This window comes from Cebus imitator, unplaced genomic scaffold (genome assembly GCF_001604975.1).
Source record: "Cebus imitator isolate Cc_AM_T3 unplaced genomic scaffold, Cebus_imitator-1.0 Scaffold217, whole genome shotgun sequence".
Taxonomy (NCBI): Eukaryota; Metazoa; Chordata; class Mammalia; order Primates; family Cebidae; genus Cebus; species Cebus imitator.
In genome coordinates this window covers 3,054,466-3,074,920 of record NW_016107532.1, presented here as the reverse complement: position 1 = coordinate 3,074,920, position 20,455 = coordinate 3,054,466, and the positions used below count along the sequence as shown (strand labels likewise).

General features: G+C 52.2%; 2 protein-coding genes across 10 annotated transcripts; both read left to right on the top strand.

Annotated features, from left to right (window-relative positions):
• Positions 1-642: 642 nt before the first annotated feature.
• ACBD4 (acyl-CoA binding domain containing 4) lies at positions 643-9,897 on the top strand. Of its 9 annotated transcripts, none has more exons than XM_017549378.2 (11): positions 643-931; positions 1,217-1,339; positions 1,511-1,635; positions 1,899-2,019; positions 2,091-2,175; positions 2,411-2,531; positions 2,761-2,847; positions 3,131-3,201; positions 3,293-3,350; positions 4,661-4,800; positions 9,157-9,897. In XM_017549378.2, the coding sequence occupies exons 3-11, from the start codon at positions 1,548-1,550 to the stop codon at positions 9,283-9,285; spliced, it is 900 nt and encodes a 299-aa protein (XP_017404867.1). In that variant the 5' UTR covers positions 643-931; positions 1,217-1,339; positions 1,511-1,547; the 3' UTR covers positions 9,286-9,897. The 9 variants fall into 9 exon arrangements, with proteins under 9 accessions (XP_017404867.1, XP_017404863.1, XP_017404864.1 ...); XM_017549374.2 differs by having other exon boundaries at positions 646-931; positions 3,041-3,201; XM_017549375.2 differs by having other exon boundaries at positions 647-931; positions 3,275-3,350.
• Positions 9,898-12,407: 2,510 nt separating this feature from the next.
• HEXIM1 (HEXIM P-TEFb complex subunit 1) lies at positions 12,408-17,743 on the top strand. The gene has a single exon (XM_017549367.2). It carries the CDS (start codon positions 14,828-14,830, stop codon positions 15,905-15,907), a length of 1,080 nt encoding a protein of 359 aa, XP_017404856.1. The 5' UTR covers positions 12,408-14,827; the 3' UTR covers positions 15,908-17,743.
• Positions 17,744-20,455: the final 2,712 nt, after the last annotated feature.

Genomic DNA, 20,455 nt, shown 5'->3' with positions numbered 1-20,455 from the left:
TAATACCTAAATTTTGCCTCTACAAAAATTGTTTTTTAAATAATTAGTTTAAAGATACAATAAATTATTGGTAACTATAATTGCTGTATTGTGCTACAGAATACTGGATCTCATTCATTCTAATTGTTTTTGTACATTCCCCGCCCCCACTCGCCCCCAGTACCCTTCCCAGCCTCTAGCCATCATTCTGCAGTCTCCATTTTGCTTACTCTTTCTCTCTTTTCTTTCTTTCTTTTTTTTTTCTCTTGAGATGGAGTCTCGCTGTCGCCCAGGCTGGAGTGCAGTGGCGCCATCTCCGCTCACTGCAACCTCCGCCTCTTGGGTTCAAGCTATTCTCTTGCCTCAGCCTCCTAAGTAGCTAGGATTACAGGTGCGCGCCACCATTCCCGGCTAATTTTTGCTTTTTTAGTAGAGACGTGTTTTCACCATGTTGGTCAGGCTGGTTTTGAACTCCTGACCTCGTGATCCACCTGCCTCTGCCTCCCAAAGTGCTGGGATTACAGGCGTGAGTTACCGCGCCCGGCCCTAATTTTGTATTTTTAATAGAGACGGGGTTTCTCCATGCTGGTCAGGCTGGTCTCAAACTCCCGATCTCAGGTGATCCGCCCGCCTTGGCCTCCCAAAGTGCTGGGATTGCAGACGTGAGCCACCGCGCCCGGCCATCAGCCAAAACTCAGCTGTGATGTCCCTCCTCCAGAACGCCTGACCACAGGACTTGACCCTTTTTATCCCCAGTGCCTAAGTGTCTAAAGAGCTGAGTGAGTTGCCTCGGTTAGGCCAGGCCCGGGTAACAGCGAACAGATGCGGATATCCACCAGGGGGCGCTAGAACGCCACGACCTTTCACTGTGTGCACCAGTGTGGGGCTGCCGCTTGCCTTTGCCATCCCAGGCTGGGAAGTTCGACTCGTGGATTAAGCCCCGCCTGATTGGGTGAGGCTCTGAGAAACTATTTGCATAACCTTGAAAGGGCCGCGCTGAATGGTTGAGGTAGATAAGCCAAATGTGAAACATGCTCTCATTGGCTTAAATTTTCCCCCTCGCTCTGCGTCGCCATCCCGGCCCTGCCGAACCCTCGGGTCAGTAGGAAGCCGCGGAGTGGTGGCAAAAGAGGACCCAGGTGTCCCGGCAATGGGCGCCGCGGGGCGCGGGCTGGGCCGGGTGGGAGACAGTTCGCCCCGCCCTGACTCCTCCTCTCTTGCTCCTCTGGCTGTCCAGGAGTTGGAGATGTGCACTTAGAGGCGCATCTGGGGGCGGACATATCTGGCACTGCGGCCCCTGCCACCTGCCTCTCCACCCACCGAGGCCCTGGCGACCCTGACCCCACCACACTGCCTTGAGGTAGGAAAAGGAGTCTCCTCAACCACAACTTCTGACCTCCCAGGGTGTCTCTCTCAGGCCTCTGAAGAGCTTAATTTGCCTCTCTGGGAAGTGGATTCTTGGCTTATGGTGCGTGGGGACGGGGGTGGGGGTGGGCTGGAGACCCTTTCATACGAAGGCTGCTTCTTGCAGAGTCGCTCCAAAGTAGGGCCCCAGGGCTTGCAGCAGCATGGGCACCGAGAACAAAAGCCCAGAGCCTGACTGCCAGAAACAGTTCCAGGCTGCAGTGAGTGTCATCCAGAACCTGCCTAAGAACGGTGAGGCTGTGGGGACTCGCATTTGGGAGTTCAGGATGGCTGGGGTCTGACTCTGAAGAAAGAATGGTCCCGATCTCTGCAGTTTTTGCAGACAAGTCCCTGCCTGGGCTGTCCTGGGGGTCCCCTCCGCTTCCTGTCCCAGTCCAGATGCCCTGGGTGGGACCCGTCCCCACCTTTGCTCTTTCCAAGTGGGGTTATCCTGCACCTCTGCCCCTCAGAGCTGGGAGAGATGCTCTGCCCTGGCTTCCCAACTCTCTGCTCAGGTTCTTACCGCCCCTCCTACGAAGAGATGCTGCGATTCTACAGCTACTACAAGCAGGCCACCATGGGGCCCTGCCTGGTCCCCCGGCCTGGGTTCTGGGACCCCATTGGACGATATAAGTGGTGAGCTCCCCGCTGGCTGGGCAAACAAGCCTCAGCTGTCAAGCAGCCCTCTCACAGCCCTCTGTCCCCAGGGACGCCTGGAACAGTCTAGGCAAGATGAGCAGGGAAGAGGCCATGTCTGCCTACATCACTGAAATGAAATTGGTGGCACAGAAGGTAGGAGCTGCAGGTTCTCTGTCCCCAGGTTCCCAGCCAGGTGGCCTGCCCCTCACCCTTCCAGTTCCGACCCCTGTTACACTTCCTACACCTGGACCCCCCCAAGGGACGTTACCTCCTGCCCTGCCTGTCTTTGGCCCCTGACTGGGCGCAGGGTGGAGGTGTGTGACAGGGCAGGACCAGGGCGGAGGGGACAGAAGGCCACTCCCTCCCCAACAGAACCCCTCCCTCACAGGTGATCGACACAGTGCCCCTGGGTGAGGTGGCAGAGGACATGTTTTGTTACTTCGAGCCCCTGTACCAGGTGATCCCTGACATGCCGAGGCCCCCGGACACCTTCCTGAGAAGGGTCACAGGTCAGACTCCCAGGCTGGGAGCTCCGAAAGTGCTGAGTGAACCGTCTTAGGTCTAGGCTCAGGTGGGCTGGGGGCAGAGGGGACTCCCAGCAACATCCCTGTCAGGACCCCCATGCCCCCAAGAGGTAGCCCTCAGGCAGCATCAAGGCTCATGCAGAGTAGGGGCTTGATCTCATTGGGCGGGGCCAGCCTCTCCCCTGCCCCACATCTGGGTGCTGTGTCTTGGCAGGTTGGAAAGAGCAGGCTGTGAATGGAGATGCTGGGGCCGTTTCAGAGTCTCCCTGCCTCCCCAAGGAACTGGCACCCCCAAGCCCAGGTTAGTGCTTGGGCAGGAGGGATGGACCAAACCCAGGCTGGGGGAGGGCTGGAGGGGAGAAAGCTGGATGCCATGCTGTTTCCTCCACAGACACTGAGACTTCCTGTGCTCCCAAAGGCGGGGACCGGGTTCTAGGATCCTGTCCCAGGGCCTTGCTTCTGGCAGCGATATCACTAGTGCCTCGTGTCTCTAGTGTCTCCTAACAGGTGCTTGGCCCAGGGAACGCCCCTACTCTCCCTGCGCAGCCTCCCTTTGGGCAGTAACTCTACCAACCCCTCCTCAGAGTCCCATCCACCCAGGGACCTGGACCCTGAGGTTTTCTGTGATTCGCTGGAGCAGCTGGAGCCTGAGCCGGTGAGACCAGTCACCTTTCCCCCTTTCCCACCCCACTGTGGGCCCACTCCCACCCTCCGACTCATCTCGGCAGGTTTCGGCTGAGCCGCAGGGAGCACCTGGAGGAGAGCATGACCCGAGAAACAGCCCCGTGCCCCCCAGAGAGAAAGGTGAGCTCCTGCCCAACCCCTCACCGACTTCTGTCCTTCCCTGTGGTCCTGTGCCCCAGGCCTTCTCTTGGCTGCCTTCCTAGGGCAGAGGTGAAAGTCCAGTGCTGGGCACTGAGCCAGAAGCCTCTGTCCAGGAAGGACTGCCAACCTGCCAGATACCTGCCTGGATGGGCAAAGTCCCCACCCTCCCTCCTCTCCCCTAGGGCCACCCAGGAGTTTGCACCCTCTGCAGGTGCTGAGTAAGGCCAGCCGGATGGGAGTCGTAGCCCGGCTCTCCCACCTACAGCTGCATGGCCTCTGGAACCCCCTATTTAGAAAATCTCAGAAGACAGTGAGTTCTGCCCTCTTCCATTCTAGAACTCCTGTTGTGTTTCAGGTCCCATATGGCCATTTTCAAAAGTATCTCCTTTATTCCTCTGAGCAAGCATCCCTGTGAGGGAGATGACATCTTCCTCTAATTTTTTTTTTTTTTTTTTTTTTAAGAGAATCTCACTCTGTTGCCAGGCTGGAGTGCAGTGGCTCGATCTTGGCTCACTGCAACCTCCACCTCCTGGGTTCAAGTGATTCTCCTGTGTCAGCCTCCTGGGTAGCTGGAACTATAGGTGTGTGTCACCACACCTGGCTAATTTTTGTATTTTTAGTAGAGACAGGGTTTCACCATGTTGGCCAGGATGGTCTCGATCTGTTGACCTCATGATCTGCCCACCTTGGCCTCCCAAAGTGCTGGGATTACAGGTGTAAGCCACTGCACCCAGCCTCTTCTCCTAATTTTTAGATGACAAAATGATGCCCAGAGAAATTAATGACTTTGGCTGGGCGCACTGGCTCATGCCTGTAATCCCAGCACTTTGGGAGGCCAAGGGGGGGCAGATCACCTGAGGTCAGGAGTTCAAGGCCAGCCTGGCCAACATGGTGAAACCCCGTCTCTACTAAAAATACAAAATTAGCCGGGCATGGTGGTGCTTGCCTGTAATCCCAGCTACTCGGGAGGCTGAGGCTGGAACCGGGGAGGTGGAGGCTGCAGTGAAACGAGATCATCGTACTACTTCACTCCAGCACGGGCGATAAAGCAAGACTGTCTCAAAAAAAAAAAAAAAAAGTTAATGACTAAAGTCATCAGTGTCCATGCTGGGATTAAACCCCCAGCAGCCCATTACTCAGCTACACAGATGGACTTTGCAAGAATCACACTTGGTACAGGGATTGGTTTCCGCTCCCACACTTTCCTGGGCTTGCCCCAGCCTGCCCCCACCCTGCCCGGAGCTGAACTGACTCCTGAGCCCCCTTCCCTGTGCATCTGTGCTCCTCAGAGGGGTTGCGGGGCAGCCTGCTGGGGCCCCAGGAATTGGACGTGTGGCTGCTGGAGACAGTTCGAGCACTACAGGAGAGCATGCAGGAGGTGCAGGGGAGGCTGCAGAGCCTGGAGAGCATGCCCCGGCCCCCGGAGCAGGTGAGTCTCCCACCCCATGGGACAAGATGACCGCAAAATCCGGTCTCTATTCTGGCTCCTCATCCAGCCCCGTTTGTTTTTGTCCTCACGCCTCCACCTGCCCACATCTGTCTCCAGATAATGGTGTGGCTCCTGCAGTTGGGATTACTGCAGGCAGGGAGGAGTAGGTGAGGGTGGAGGGGGCCTGAGATGCCTCCACCCTGAAAGCAGAGTGGGCAGGCCCCTTTGCTTTCTCCCCTCCCTCTGCCTGGAGAGAAGCTGAGCCTCAAGACTAATCCTGCATGAGAAGGGGCATGATGTGTCTCCTCTGGGCATTGAGGATGTGGGTCCCTGGTGCCCTTCAGTCAGGATTTCCATTCCCAGAATTAGAATTCGCCCCAAACAGTTCAGCACTTGCATTGCTCCCTTCAACTCCTAGATCTGCTCTCCCCTGACACCTGGGCTCCCGCAAACTAAATAATAGCTGCCATTGCTGGAGACCCACTGGGTGCCACACATCACAGGCCTCTCCCCACTGAATCCACGCGACAGCCCTGTGAGATAGGGCTTCTTTCTTTCTCCTTCCTTCCTCGTTCTTTTTCTTTCTTTTCTCTCTCTCTCTCTCTCTCTCTCTCTCTCTCTCTCTCTCTCTCTCTCCAGGGTCTTGCTCTGTTGCACAGGCTGGAGTGCAGTGGCAAGATCTTGGCTCACTGCAATCTCCACCTCCCTGGTTCAAGCAACTCTGCCTCCCAAGTAGCTGGGATTACAGGCGCACGCCACCACGCCCCGCTACTTCTTTGGTGTTTTTCGTAGAGATGAGGTTTCACCATGTTGGCCAGACTGATCTCAAACTTCTGACCTCAGGCAATCCACCTGCCTTGGCCTCCCAAAGTGTTGGGATTATTGGCGTGAGCCACCATACCCAGCTGAGATAGGGTTTTTCACCTCCCTTTTAGAAGGGGAAACTAAGGCTCCCTGAGGGCACACAACCTGGGCGAGCCTCTTGGAGCTGCTGTGAGGATTCCCCGGTGCTTCCGCAGTGTCCACCACACAGAAAGCCTTCTCCAGTTGGTTCTGTTGCTAACTGCTGTTATGATTAACATTAAGTGATGGAGCAGGGAGTGGCCCCTAGTCTGTCTCCCTGCAAAGCTGGTACCCGCCATTAACTCTTAGTGGATCTGTTCTTGAAAAGCCTGAAGTGGTGGAGGCAGGAGGGGGCTGGGTTCCCAGATGTGGGGGATTTCTGGGGCGACTCCTAACCCACTCAGCACAGTGGGTGTAAGCTACAGTGTCGGGATTTCCTCAGATCCATGGTGACTAACCTTTCAACACTGCACCTCCCCCTCAACAGGGCTTTATTTTTTTTCTATTGTTTTTTGAGATGAAGTGTCATTCTGTCGCCAGGCTGGAGTGCAGTGGTGCGATCTTGGCTCACTGCAACCTCCGCCTCCCGGGTTCGATCAATTCTTCTGCCGCAGCCTCCTGAGTAGCTGGGACTACAGGCGTAAACCACCACGCCCAGCAAATTTTTTAATTTTTAGCTAAGAGACAGAATTTCTGTTGGCCAGGATGGTCTCGATTTCTTGGCCTTGTGATCCGCCCGCCTCGGCCTCCCAAAGTGCTGAGATTACAGGAGTGAGTCACGGTGCTGGGCTCCCTTTTCTTTTTTCTTATCATTTACTACTTTTAAATGTTGAAGATTTTAAAGTAGACTACAAGCCAGCATGGTGGCTCATGCCTATAATCCTAGTACTTTGGGAGGCTGAGGCAGAAGGATCTCTTGAGCCCAGGAGTTTGAGATTAGCCTGGGCAGCATAGCAAAATCCTGTCTCAAAAAATAAAAAAAAAGATTATAATTCGCGATGTTCCACCCTGAAAGAGTGGGGTTCATAGCTCTCAAAATATGAACATTTTACCTAGCCCAAACAACATTTTATTACACATAGTAATTTCTTAATGTCGTCAAATATCCAATCTAAATTCTAATTTCTCCAATTATCCTGAAACCGCCTTTTCTGGCTCCTCTGCTTCTCCAGTCTAGGACCACAACTGCATCTGTTCCCCTTCCAATTCTCTTTTCATCTAGGCCAGTCTTTCTCCTTGCTATTGACTTGCTGACCAGTCTGGACTGGTGCCCTATAGAATGTTCCACCTTTCAAGTCTAATTAGATCCTCAGGGGTGGTTCCGCGATATGTATTTCGTGTGAACTGGAAGTTAGATCTAAGCACTGGATTAGAGTCAAATTAAACATTTTGGGCTGGGCATGGTGGCTCACACCTATAATCCCAGCACTTTGGTAGGCTGAGGCAGGCAGATGGCTTGAGCCCAGGGGTTTGAGACCTCATCTCTACAAAATCTATTTTTTAAAATTAGGGCTGGGTGTGGTGGCTCACGCCTGTAATCCCAGCACTGGGAGGGTGGATCATGAGGTCAGGAGATAGAGACCATCCTGGCTAACACAGTGAAACTCTGTCTCTACTAAAAATACGAAAAAATTTTCCGGGTGTGGTGGCAAGTGAGCTACTCGGGAGGCTGAGGCAGAAGAATCGCTTGAACTCAGGAGGCGGAGATTGCAGTGAGCCAAGATTGTGCCACTGCACTCCAGCCTGGGCAACAGAGCAAGACTCCATCTAAAAAAAAAAAATTAGTTGGGCGTGGCCACATGCACCTGTAGTCCTAGCTACTCCAGAGGTGAAAGCGGGAGGATCGCTGGAGCCCAGGAGATTCAGCCTGCAGTGAATGGTGACGGTGTCACTGTGCTCCAGCCTGGGCAACAGAGTGAGACCTTGTCTCAAAAAAACACAAACCAGGCCGGGCGCGGTGGCTCACGCCTATAATCCCAGCACTTTGGGAGGCCGAGGCGGGTGGATCACGAGGTCAAGAGATTGAGACCATCCTGGTCAACAAGGTGAAACCCCGTCTCTACTAAAAATACAAAAAATTAGCTGGGCATGATGGTGCGTGCCTGTAGTCCCAGCTACTCGGGAGGCTGAGGCAGGAGAATTGCCTGAACCCAGGAGGCAGAGGTTGCAGTGAGCCGAGATCGTGCCATTGCACTCCAGTCTGGGCAACAACAACGAAACTCCGTCTCAAAACAAACAAACAAACAAACAAACAAAAAAAAACACAAACCAGGCCGGGTGTGGTGGCTCACACCTGTAATCCAAGCACTTTGGAGGCCAAGGCAGGTGAATCACCCGAGGTTGGGAGTTCAAGACCAGCCTGACCAACATGGTAAAACCCTGTCTTTAAAAAAACAAAAACAAACAAACAAAAAACACACACACAAACCAAAGACCGCAATATTTTGGACCAGACTACATGAGAGGTGTTTTTTTCACAGCAGAGGACACATGCCACCTGGATGTCCCACCATTAGTGGTTGTAGCATGGGCCACTGGCACCATTGTGAAGTCATGTTTTCCTTCTGCAGTTGGAGAATATTCAGTTCCCCATCAACTCCATCTGCCAGTTTTTGACAATTGCTAATCCTTGCCTGAGTCAATAATTTATTTAGTTATTGCAAAAAAAAAGCTGACTTTTAAATTCTCTGATTCCTTTAACATCTATCAGCTATAATTTGTGTACTGTTTCCCTCATCATCTTGGGTTTCCCTGAAATACCATGGAAAGGGAGGATATGTGCTTAATTCTTTCTCTTTAGTTCTATCTATCTTTAAAGTAAGAAATTAATTTAAAAGCCACCTAAATGGTGACAAAATCTCAGTTTTCTCTTATTTTGAGTATCACTGTGGGCTCATGGGTTTCAGATTCAGTATTCCCACGAGCCACAGTCATTCTTTTTGATGTTCAGACAGTCACAACTTGGGCCATTCTGAGACACTTTCAAGCCGGGTCCTATGTTCTCATAACACGATCTGATGAATCTTTAAGAACGACCTTGCTTTCCTGTGTGACAAAGCGCCCACATTCACTCCCACCTTCCTTGCCCCAGACCTGGAATCAGCCACTTCTCCAAGAAGACTTGGCTCCTTTTTAGTGAAGAACCACACTTGGAAACTAAAATCTGGGTACCCAGGGTCCTCATTTGAAATATGCGGCACATCCTTTACAACATAGGGTCTTCGGGTCACACCAACGGTCATTGCTTTGTGGCCGGAGAATTCGGCAGAGAAGCCGCTGTTTCTACCCACAGCCCCTCCAGCCTCTCTTGACACTGGGATTGCCCTGGGGAGGGAGATGTGGGAGGGAGTTGGCATGCAACCTGTCAGGGCCACCCTGGGGGCCACTTCCCTTCTAGTGGCGCAGACTCAGCGGCAGGGTCTTCCCAATCTCCCCCTGAGTTGGAAGCAGGTTCCTAGAGAGGGCTGTGCTGAGGCCTGGACCGGTCTCTGACTCCCTCCCTCTCGGCTGCAGAGGCCACAGCCCAGGCCCAATGCTCGGCCATGGCCCCTTGGGCTCCCGGGTCCTGCACTGCTCTTCTTCCTCCTGTGGCCCTTCGTCGTCCAGTGGCTCTTCCGAATGTTGCGGACCCAAAAGAGGTGACTGTCAGTGGAGGGGTCTCTGCAGCCAACTGAGACCATCTTGGTGTGCCCTGAGCCTTCCTAGGCTTTAGAAGAACAGCCTTCAAAATTCCCCCTCCCCTCAGGGTTTGCCTTCGCACCTCCTCCTCTAAAGCGGGGAGCGGGGGGCGGTCAAAGGGCGGTCACCCCTCCTTACAGCTTCACAGGACGCTTCCTTCCCTCCCCGCCCACCCCAGGCTCTCCGGGGAGGCTGCAGTTGTGGTGCACGTCCCGGTGCTGGGTTGGCCGTGACAGGGGGCGGGGCTGTTGGGTCTCAGCCTCTGCCCTCCCCATCCTCTGGGTCACCTGACTCTTCCCACCCCTGCTTCTCCCCGCGGAGGTTCAGCTCTTGGGCAAGTTGGGACTTGGGCCGGGGCCTGGAAGAATGATTGGCTGGGAGGCTGCGGGAGGGAGGCCAGGAGGCCTGGACCAGTTGGGAGGAGTGACCAGGCCCCGGGAGAGAGGTGTGAGCGCAGATTTTGCTCGCCTTCCTCCCCTGCTGGCCCCCGGTGCCCCCCCACACACTCAGGAACGTCTTCATTGAAGATTCACTTACAAACGAATGTTTCACTAAATAAAGGAAATCCATAATCTTCTGCTGTCTGGTCCCCTACGGAGGCAGCGGGAAGAGGGGCCGGGAGCGCGCGAGGCCCAAGTCACTTTTCTGCTCCCCACCCAGTGCCCCCTTGATGGCCCTGAAGGAGGCCGGCGGTTGGTGTTTATGAATGAGGAATATTTTCCCTCCTCCCCGGGCGAGCGAGGGGGAAAACAGGCCTCGGTGTGGAGGGGAGTGGGAGGGTAACCAAAGGCAGCCCGGGCCGGGAGGGGGGCGCCCTCGGGAGGGCGGGATCGAGGGGTTGGCCGAGCGCGCGGCTCTGCCCGCCGCCCCGTCGGGGACGCGGGACCCAGCGAGCTGGGGGGCGGCAGGGAGGAGAGGAACACGGCTGGGCGGGGCCGGGGAGCTGGTTCGGCCCTCGCCCGAAGGGGACGGCGGCTGATCCAGCGCTGTACCGCGAGCGTAGGGATGGGGTTCGGAGCCCCCGACCCCAGAAGTGTTCCCTGCCCCCGCCTCAGCTGCCTGTTCTCGGTGCCCCACCTTGACCTCCGGGCCTGGGCCTTCCCAGGGAATTTTCTGGAAGGCCAAGGCCCAGCGAGAGCCTCGTCTTCGCCCCGCCCTGAGTAGGGGGCAGGGCCCTGCGCGCTTGGAAGCCCTCGTAGGGGTGGGCCTAGCGCCTGCAAGTGTATCGCCCTCCCGGGGGCACAGGCCAAAGGCCTTGGCCTCCCTCTGTCAGCACCAGCCCTGTCGTCCTTGGGCCACCCTGGCTCAAGCCACGGCCCGGCCCGTATTATTCAACGGCGAAACTGGCTGCTCTGAGCGCCGCCTGGTGCCAAAGCCTCCAAGTCACCTGGCCAGGAGGAGCCCCCTCCTGCAATGGAGCCCCCCGCCATTGCTACCACCTGGGCCCTAGGACCTTCCTACCACTGGGCCGGGAAGAGGCAGTTCTGACTCCTGAGTTCCCTGTCAGCTCCTAGTCTTGACCACCGCCCCAGGCTTGGCCGTCATTGGCCCTACCGGAAGCAACAGCCACTCTAGTCGTTCCTCCTCTCCAAGCCGGGAAGGCATCCCTGAGGCTAGACGGTGCTGCTCTGCATGGCTCAGGCCAGGGTCACAGGCACAGGCTGAACAGCCCCTGTTACAAGGCTGGACTGCAGCAAGCAGGACGCACCACGCAGGGCCACCTTGGTGGGGGACGCAGGTGGGGAGGGGGGTGCTGGCCAGCTCCACCACTTTCACAGTAGCTGTGGAACATGGGCAAGATTCTTAACTGCTCTGAGCTTGGGTGGCCTTGTTTGTGAAATAGGGTTGATCTCTTCGTCATAAAGCAGTCCTGGGATTTAGCTGTGACAGGGCACGTTAAATGCCTGGCAAGGGGTTAACACCCAGCTAATAGATTGCCTGGCCCCTTGACAGAATCCTAGAATTCAGGCCGGGCGCGGTGGCTCATGCCTGTAATCCCAGCACTTTGGGAGGCTGAGGCAGGTGGATCACAAGGTCAAGAGATCGAGACCATCCTGGTCAACATGGTGAAACCCCGTCTCTACTAAAAATACAAAAAAAAAATCAGCTGGGCATGGTGGCGCGTGCCTGTAATCCCAGCTACTCAGGAGGCTGAGGCAGGAGAATTGCCTGAACCCAGGAGGCGGAGGTTGCGGTGAGCCGAGATCGCGCCATTGCACTCCAGCCTGGGTAACAAGAGCAAAACTCTGTCTCAAAAAATAAATAAATAAATAAAATTCTACAATCTATTCGTCTGTCCACTCCTCCCCTAATATGACAAATGAGACCATAAGTGGAGCCCCGTCCAGGACACTGAGGCTGGGCTCAGCTGCACCTTCCAAATGCCCTAACTGGGGGTACCCCAGAATCCTCTGGAGTCTGAAGAAGTGGTAACAATTTGGAGGTCTCTGATAACCAAGTTCTCTGCAAAACCCCTTTTCCTCTAGGAGTGCTCTGAGGGGCAGTTCCTGCTCTCAGGAAGCCTCCTAAGGGATGAAGTCATACGGAGGGGGAAGCTTTTCAGGTGGACCCGAGTTCTTGGAAGCCCAGAGAAAACAAACCAGGGTGTTGATTTTCAGAACATCTAGCTGTGCCCAGAGGCCCACGTGCTTGTGACTCCCTTTGGAGGCATCTCCACTGGCTGTGTCCATCACCACTGGCCCCAGACCCCATATCTCATACTGCCCAGAGTCACCGAGGTCCCAGACTAGTCCCTTCCTGGCACATGATGCTTGGTCTTCCTAAAATGCCCTTTCATGCCACTTTGCCTGAACACTCTTCATCCTTCAGAGCCAGCCAGGAAGTCACTTGCTCCTGACACCTGTCCACAATTCCCAGCTCCCACGCACTCGGCTCATCAGCTCCCACCAGGATTTCCCTCACTTGCCATCTTGGCTGGCTGTGGTCTGACGGCCTCTCCACAGTCCATGAGCAATGTGAAGGCAAGGATGGCATCCCACCTCTCTTTGTACCCTCCTGTCTGCCAAATGATATAGAGGCTGAATAAGGTTGAAGCTGTTAGGAATGAAAAGAACGAAATCCAGTTTTCCCGATTTTAAGAAAAAACAGGGTTTTGTGTTTGTGACAAAGAAAAATGGCATGGGGAGGTCACAAAGACCCGAGCTCTCTAGCCAGGACTGCCCCTTGGTTATCATGTGACCTTGGACAAGTCACTTATTTTCTGGCGTCTTAGAGATGCCTTATCTGTAAAATGGAGACAGTCATTCCTATCGTGCCTAACTCGCCAGGCTGTGGTGAGGTCACATGGCTCTGTGCGTAAAAGGTGCACAGTGCAAACGGGCTGGAATGTCAGGGATGCTATTAAGGAAGCAGTAAGAAGAGAGGGTCAGTGGGTGTGTGGCAAGGGAGAGTGGAAAGGGCGCTTTAGGCCCTGGTGACTGGTATGGAGGGTTCTCTGGGTCCTCTCAGTCCGTTTTTGGAGGGCTGGGGGCTTGAGTCTGGATAATTTATCTCTGAGAAACTACGCCCCAGGGAAAATCGGCCTCCCAGCCCTGCGCCAGAATCCCCTGCCACAAGTTTAGGGGCAAGGCCTCCTTCATGCTTCCCTCCCAGTCTTGCCCAGTGCCCACTGATGAAGAAGGGCCTCTGCGGATTAGACCTGCTTCCCTCTCGGATAGCCAGGGCTGATGATTTCAACTCAGTATTCATACCGAATCCCTCCCCAACAAACAGCCTCATGGCCGGCCCGGACCTCCCCTGTCCCGGCTCAGGAAATGATCCCAGTCGGAAGTGAAAAGACCAAATCGGCCCCAGGAGGCCATTTTCTTCGACAGAAGATGAGGCCTGGGGGCGAGGCCTTCACCCCCCTTCCCCCCACCCGCGCTTTCCGATCTCGGCCCAGGGAAGAGGCTTGGCGGCGAATCACCAGTCTGCATTGGACCCTGGGGCGGGGTGGTTTTAAAGACCAGGCTGAGGCTGGGACTCGGTCACTTTCACCTAAGGGTCCCGAGGCCAGTCCGGGGGTCGGCGTCACCGGGACTCGAACCCGCCCTTTCGTCTTCCGAGGCCTAGTGCGAGCCTGCTGCACTAAAGGCAGTCACACTGTCCCTTTAAGGCGGCACTTTTTATTCTTCATTTGTTTACTTCTTCATGCGCTTTTCGTTTTTAACAAAATGTACTCGCGATATCCTTCCGCAAGTGTCAGTCTCGGGCACTCACCACTCGCCTTGAAGCCGTTTCTATAATCTGAAGACTCGCAAGTAAGCAACCGTGAGCCGACATCTCTCTTTATAGAATTTAATTCTTTTACATTTTAGGGACTACTTTTTAGGAATAAACCATTCTTGCGTTAGTTAATAAAGGTTCATAACCTTCGGAACCCTTCCGCTGAGAACAGAATACGATAATAGCCTTTATAACGCACCTTTTCATAAAAATATTCTGTGTGCATTCTCACAGGCCATCGAATCTTCTCGTATTCCAGAAACAGAATGGTACGGTCCAGAACCCGCCCCATCTTCTCTGCGATTGGCTATCCTTCTTCAGCGAGTCTTGTGACTTTTGACCAATGGTCGCTCGCGTTTCTTTAGCGAGGGCTAAGCGATGGAAGGAGGCAGCCTGGGTGACACCCCCTACGCGTTCTGGGATTGGCTACGTCGCACGGCGCGCGAGGACGGCGGGCCCGAAAGATAAGAACTACGACTCCCGGCTCCCCACGATGGAAACTCTATTACGCATGCGCACGGGCGGAGCGAACACGCTTCTATATAAAAGGGGCGCAGAGGGCTGGGAGGCAGCAGTTGGAAGTTGGCAGGTGGAGAGGCAGGTTGAGAGGGAAAGTCGGGGGAGGAGGCGGAAGAGGAGCTGTGGGAAGGGGGAGGAGGGAGGGAGGAAAAGAGGAGGCGGAGGAGAACTGAGCAGAGCAGAGCAGAGCATCGAGCCAAAGGGGAGATGAGTTTGTCTGTCCTCTGCTGAGGCTCCGGCCGGGCCTAGGGAACTGGGAGCTTGGGTTGAAGCGACACCCGTGGAAGTGGGAGGAGGTGACTCCGGGACTTTAACCCCTTGTGGGCTTTGCGGCAGGGGATTTAACCCTTTGTGGATCTTGCCCCTCGGAGGCAGCGTCATCGGTAGTTTTAACCCCTTCGGGGCTGGGTTTCACCCAGTGGACTTACCCTCATCACCTTGCTCACCAACTCCTTTATTGTTGGGGTGCTCCGCTTGGAGGTTTGAGGCCCACCTCCGCACATTACGTACTGTTCCTGCCGCTGCACCCCCTTGGACCCGCTAGCTGGCCGCACTGTGGGCGCTTAACCCTTTACTGACTTGAGCTCCCTAGATTGCTATTGGAGTTTGCTGATAGAAGGACTGGCTAAAGGCGTCACTGCAGTAACTACAAACTGAAGAGGACTCTGTTGGACTTTTTTTTTTTTTTTTTTAAGAACCACCCATTTTTTCCCTAAAGGACTTACTGGCCAAAATTTCTCAAACTTCGAGGACTCTACTAGCCATGGCCGAGCCATTCTTGTCAGAATATCAACACCAGCCTCAAACTAGCAACTGTACAGGTGCTGCTGCTGTCCAGGAAGAGCTGAACCCTGAGCGCCCCCCAGGCGCGGAGGAGCGGGTGCCCGAGGAGGACAGTAGGTGGCAATCGAGAGCGTTCCCCCAATTGGGTGGCCGTCCGGGGCTGGAGGGGGAAGGGAGCCTGGAGTCCCAGCCGCCTCCCTTGCAATCCCAGGCCTGTCCAGAATCCAGCTGCCCGAGAGAGGAAGAGAAGGGCCAGAATGGGGACGACTTGTCCGCTGGCGGCGACTTCCCGCCGCCGGCAGAAGGGGAACCGATGCCCGAAACCAAGTTGCTCGCCCAGCCTTGTCATGACTCCGAGTCCAACAAGTTGGGGGCTCCTGTCGCAGGGGGCGAAGAGGAGTGGGGACAGCAGCAGAGACAGCTGGGCAAGAAAAAACATAGGAGACGCCCGTCCAAAAAGAAGCGGCATTGGAAACCGTACTACAAGCTGACCTGGGAGGAGAAGAAAAAGTTCGACGAGAAACAGAGCCTGCGAGCTTCGAGGATCCGAGCCGAGATGTTCGCAAAGGGCCAGCCCGTCGCGCCCTATAACACCACGCAGTTTCTCATGGATGATCACGACCAGGAGGAGCCGGATCTCAAAACCGGTCTGTACTCCAAGCGGGCCGCCGCGAAATCCGACGACACCAGCGATGACGACTTCATGGAAGAAGGGGGTGAGGAGGATGGGGGCAGCGACGGGATGGGAGGGGACGGCAGCGAGTTTCTGCAGCGGGACTTCTCGGAGACATACGAGCGGTACCACACGGAGAGCCTGCAGAACATGAGCAAGCAGGAGCTCATCAAGGAGTACCTGGAGCTGGAGAAGTGCCTCTCGCGCATGGAGGACGAGAACAACCGGCTGCGGCTGGAGAGCAAGCGGCTGGGCGGCGACGACGCGCGTGTGCGGGAGCTGGAGCTGGAGCTGGACCGGCTGCGCGCTGAGAACCTGCAGCTGCTGACCGAGAACGAACTGCACCGGCAGCAGGAGCGAGCGCCGCTTTCCAAGTTTGGAGACTAGACGAAACTTTTTGGGGGAGGGGGCAAAGGGGACTTTTTACAGTGATGGAATGTAACATTATATACATGTGTATATAAGACAGTGGACCTTTTTATGACACATAATCAGAAGAGAAATCCCCCTGGCTTTGGTTGGTTTCATAAATTTAGCTATGATGTAGCTTGCGTGCTTTCTCCTGTTCTTTAATTATGTGAAACTGAAGAGTTGCTTTTCTTGTTTTTCTTTTTAGTTTTTTTCTTAATGTGAAAGTAATTTGACCAAGTTATAATGCATTTTTGTTTTTTAAAAAATCCCCTCCTTAAACGGAGCTATAAGGTGGCCAAATCTGAGAAACAGATTCATTTTAGTTATAATAAATTTAATATTTGTAAATGTAACAGTTTCAGTGTGATTTCTAGAGCTAATTCAAAATAGTATTGACTTATGTGACTGCATTTTTGGGGAGGGGTACTGAAATTGTTAAATTTGTCAGTTTGCAAAAATATCAATTTTTAATGGGAGAATTTCAATTTGCCAATTTTTTCCTTGAATGAGTTTAAGTATGCTACAATATACACTTCAGGCAAAATATAATGATTTAATTATCTTCAATACTTAAGTGTGCTTGCTTTCTAGTGCCTTGGTTTTCTTTCTTGATGCTGGAAAAATAAACCAGTGTTGAGTGTTTAGGTGAGTAGAAAGTGGCTACAATCTGAAATTTTAAATCTAACTCCCTCGTCCATTCAAAAAAGCCTAAAAACAAAAAATGTAAACCGAATTTGGCAGTTTGTTAGGTTAGACAACTGACAGCCCCATTTCATTCCTAACAAGTTGGTTTTCTGTCATCTCTTCCTTCCCACCCCCCACCCCCCATAAGGCTGGAAGAGGTTCTTGGCAAACTTCTTAGTGCACGTAATGGTTAATTTGTCGGGCGGCTTGTTAAGATGTTCAGAGGTAGGAAATACTGGATTTATGAGGGAAATGGCTGTTTGGGGGATACCAAGGACTTACCCTGATCGTCCGATTCTTAAGTGCTCTCTATGGAAAAAAAAAAAAAAAAGCAATAGGAGCCATCCACCTTTCCATGTGGGTCAAACTAAAATTAGAAATGTCCCCTCACTGCAGATCAAATGTAAAGCTTCCTGTTAAGGAGCTAAAGGAGGTCCTCAGCTGAATGAGGAACCCTGTGCATTCCCTTGCACAGCCCTATTCTAAATTGCCTAAACTATGCTGATGGCTGCTTAGGTTCTTGAGTAGCTCTGCTCTTAAATGCAGGGAGGCCCTAATAACTAATTTTTGCCCCAAAATCAAAATAGAACTTACGAGATTATTCCCTCCTGTCACTTTGGTTAACCCAGCCCTTCACCTGCCCTGTGTCAGTGTTGCCCGAGGGCAACTGCATTGCTCAAAACACTAGCATAGGGGTTCCTTAACTTGGGACCTTAGAAACCATTGTGGGCCTTGGGGTCCATGAACCCCATGAAATTATTTGTAGACTTGTGTTATATGTACATTTTTCTAGGGAGAAGGTTCAAGAGATTCATAGGATTGTCACACTCCTTGAAGCATAAGAACCCCTGCAGGGAAGGGGGAAGAAAACCCTCCCATTAGGAAGCATGCTTTTGCAGTTAAATGGCGATGGTGGAGGTGACAGACTTCAAGAGTAAAATGCATTTTGTGATGCATAAGAAGCATACACAAATCAATAAATCAAGGGAGATTAAACCAGTAGGACTGATTCAGGGCCTTCAAAGCTGGACTGAGTTGGTCCTGTTCTGGCACATATGGTCCACTGGAGACAATATATGATCGTGTTTTTCTTTGGTCTGAAAATTATATTAAACGTTTATTTTGAAATAGTTTTCATCGTGTTTTTAATTTTTCTTCTGCTATGACGTCATGCAGCAGCCCCAGAAAAACAGCTGCTTGGAAAGGCAGCAACAGTGCCCTCTGGCTTTACGGTGCAGAGCTGAAGCCTCATTTTGACTGCACTATAGGATGCAGCAGTGATCATCTCTGATACTGGGCCCTCTTCTTTAAGAGGGATTCAACTACCGGGCATGGTGGCTCACGCCTGTAATCCAAACACTCTGGAGGCCAAGGCGGGCGGATCACCTGAGGTCGGGAGTTCAAAACCAGCCTGACCAACATGGTGAAACCCCCATCTTTAAAATATAAAAAAAAAATAATTTTTAAAAAGGGATTCAACTATAAAAATCTTATTTCCTCTAATATTAGAAAAACGATATTTATAAAATGAATCTTGGAAGGACTAGAAATGCCTCTATCATCAGAAAAAGTATGTTTTAGAAAACAAATTCAGTCCAGTCTTAAAATATACAAGTATCTAGTCATAAGTAACTCTCATACACTACTTCACTATTACTTCAATTTACCTTAAGCTATGCAAGTATGTCTGAATTTTGTTTTCAAAGCCACTAGCATTTTACCTTTTTTGCATTTATTTATTTTGAAACAGAATCTCGCTCTGTTGCCCAGGCTGGAGTGCAATGACGCAATCTCAGCTCACTGCAACCTCTGCCTCCCAGGTTCAAGCAATTCTCCTTTCTCAAACTCCTGAGTAGCTGGGATTACAAGCACGCGCCACCATGCCTGGCTAATTTTTGTATATTTAGTAGAAATGAGGTTTCATCATGTTGGCCAGGCTGGTTTCCAACTCCTGACCTCACTATCTGCCCACCTTGGCCTCCCAAAGTGCTGGGATTACAGGTGTGAGCCACGGTGCCCGGCTGTGCATTTATATTCTTACAATGATGTGGTTTATTCAGAATTTAAGTTTTCTATTAATACTTTCTATACTTTTTTAATAGTTTTTTTTTTTTTTGGGGGGGGGGGCAGGGTCTTACTCTGTCGCCTAGGCTGGAGTGCAGTGTTGTGATCTCAACTTACTGCAACCTCCACCTCCCAGGCTTGAGTGCAGTGGCATGATCTCGGCTCCCTGCAACCTCCGCCTTCTGGGCTCAAGCGATTCTCCTGCCTCAGCCTCCTATAAGTAGCTGGGATTATAGACACGTACCACCATGACTAGCTAATTTTTATGTTTTTAGTAGAGATGGGGTTTCATCATGTTGGCCAGGTTAGTCTTGAACTCCTGACCTCGTGATCCACCTGCCTCAGCCTCCCAAAGTGCTAGGATTACAGGTGTGAGCCACAGGGCCCAGCCCTCCCTCCTTTATTTATTTTTTTAAGAACTGGGGTTTCAGCAGAGCACAGTGACTCACACCTGTAATCCTAGCACTTTGGAAGGCCAAGGCAGGCACAATGCTTGAGTTCAGTAGTTTGAAACCAGCCTTATGGATAACATAGTGAAACCCCGTCTCAAATAAAAAAAAGAATTGGGGTCTCCCTCTGTTGCTCAGGCTAGAGTGCAGTGGCACTATCATATCTCACTGCAAATTCCTAGGCTTAACTGATCCTCCTACCTCAGGTTCCTGAATAGCTGGAAATAAAGACGGGTGCCAACACGTCCAACTGATTTACCTATATTAACAGGGGGCTTTGAAGACAAATGATCCCCAAGCCCACTCTACCCTTTCACTAAAGTCCTCCGCCAAGCATTTTAACTGAGCTGCTCAAAAGACCAGGCTTACAAATGAGCAATTTCAGTTTGTTCTTTTTCCTACTGAGGCCTAGGTATTCAATCAGGAAAAATTGCTTCCCAAACTGTCACAGCTAGCTGAGCAGCTTTTCTTAAGAGTCCTCAGGAGACAGAGTCCTTTAGACTTCAGAGTTTTAGGAGAGAGAGCCAGGAAGTTCCAGATTGGTTTAGTTCTGAAAAACAGACTAGGTATCTCTAAAGAGAGGCGGCATAATAAAGATTAGACAGGCCAGGCAGAGTGGCTTCATGCCTGTAACCCTAACACTTGGAAGCCGAGGCAGGAGGGTCACTTTAGTCCGCACTGGAGACCAGCCAGCCAGGCCAACATGGCAAAATCCTGTCTCTACTAAAAATACAAAAATTAGACAGACGTGATGGCGGGCACCTGTAATCCCAGCTACTCAGGAGGCTGGGGCAGGAAAATTGCGTGAACCTGGGAGGCAGACGTTGCAGTGAGTCAAGATCGTGCCACTGCACTCCAGCCTGAGCAACAGAGCAAGACTTTGCTTGGATAAAAGTAAATAAATATACTCTGCCCTAATGACTTCAAAAGTTAGAGAAACCCCAAAGATGGACTCCACAGACTTCAACAAAATCCACAACCAAATGGTCTATCTATTCAAGGGCTAGCTATATTTAGTCAAGCATTAGGTAATCCATCAGTTGTTCCTGTGGTCACTTACACCCGTAACAGCTAGCAACAAATATTCACAACAGTGTGATGGGAAAGCTGGTTCTAGCTAAATAGTACTTGTATGTTACGTACTTAAATACAACTGAGTTTGTGGGGTTTCAAGGTTTGTTTTGGGGGGGAAGTAACTATTTTTCAGATTTGCACAAGATGACTGGAATAACAATTCCACTTAATATTCTTTCTCATGCAAAGTGTAAATGGTTGAGGCTAGAAATAAAGTTTTTTTTTTTTTTTTTTGAGACGGAGTTTCACTCAT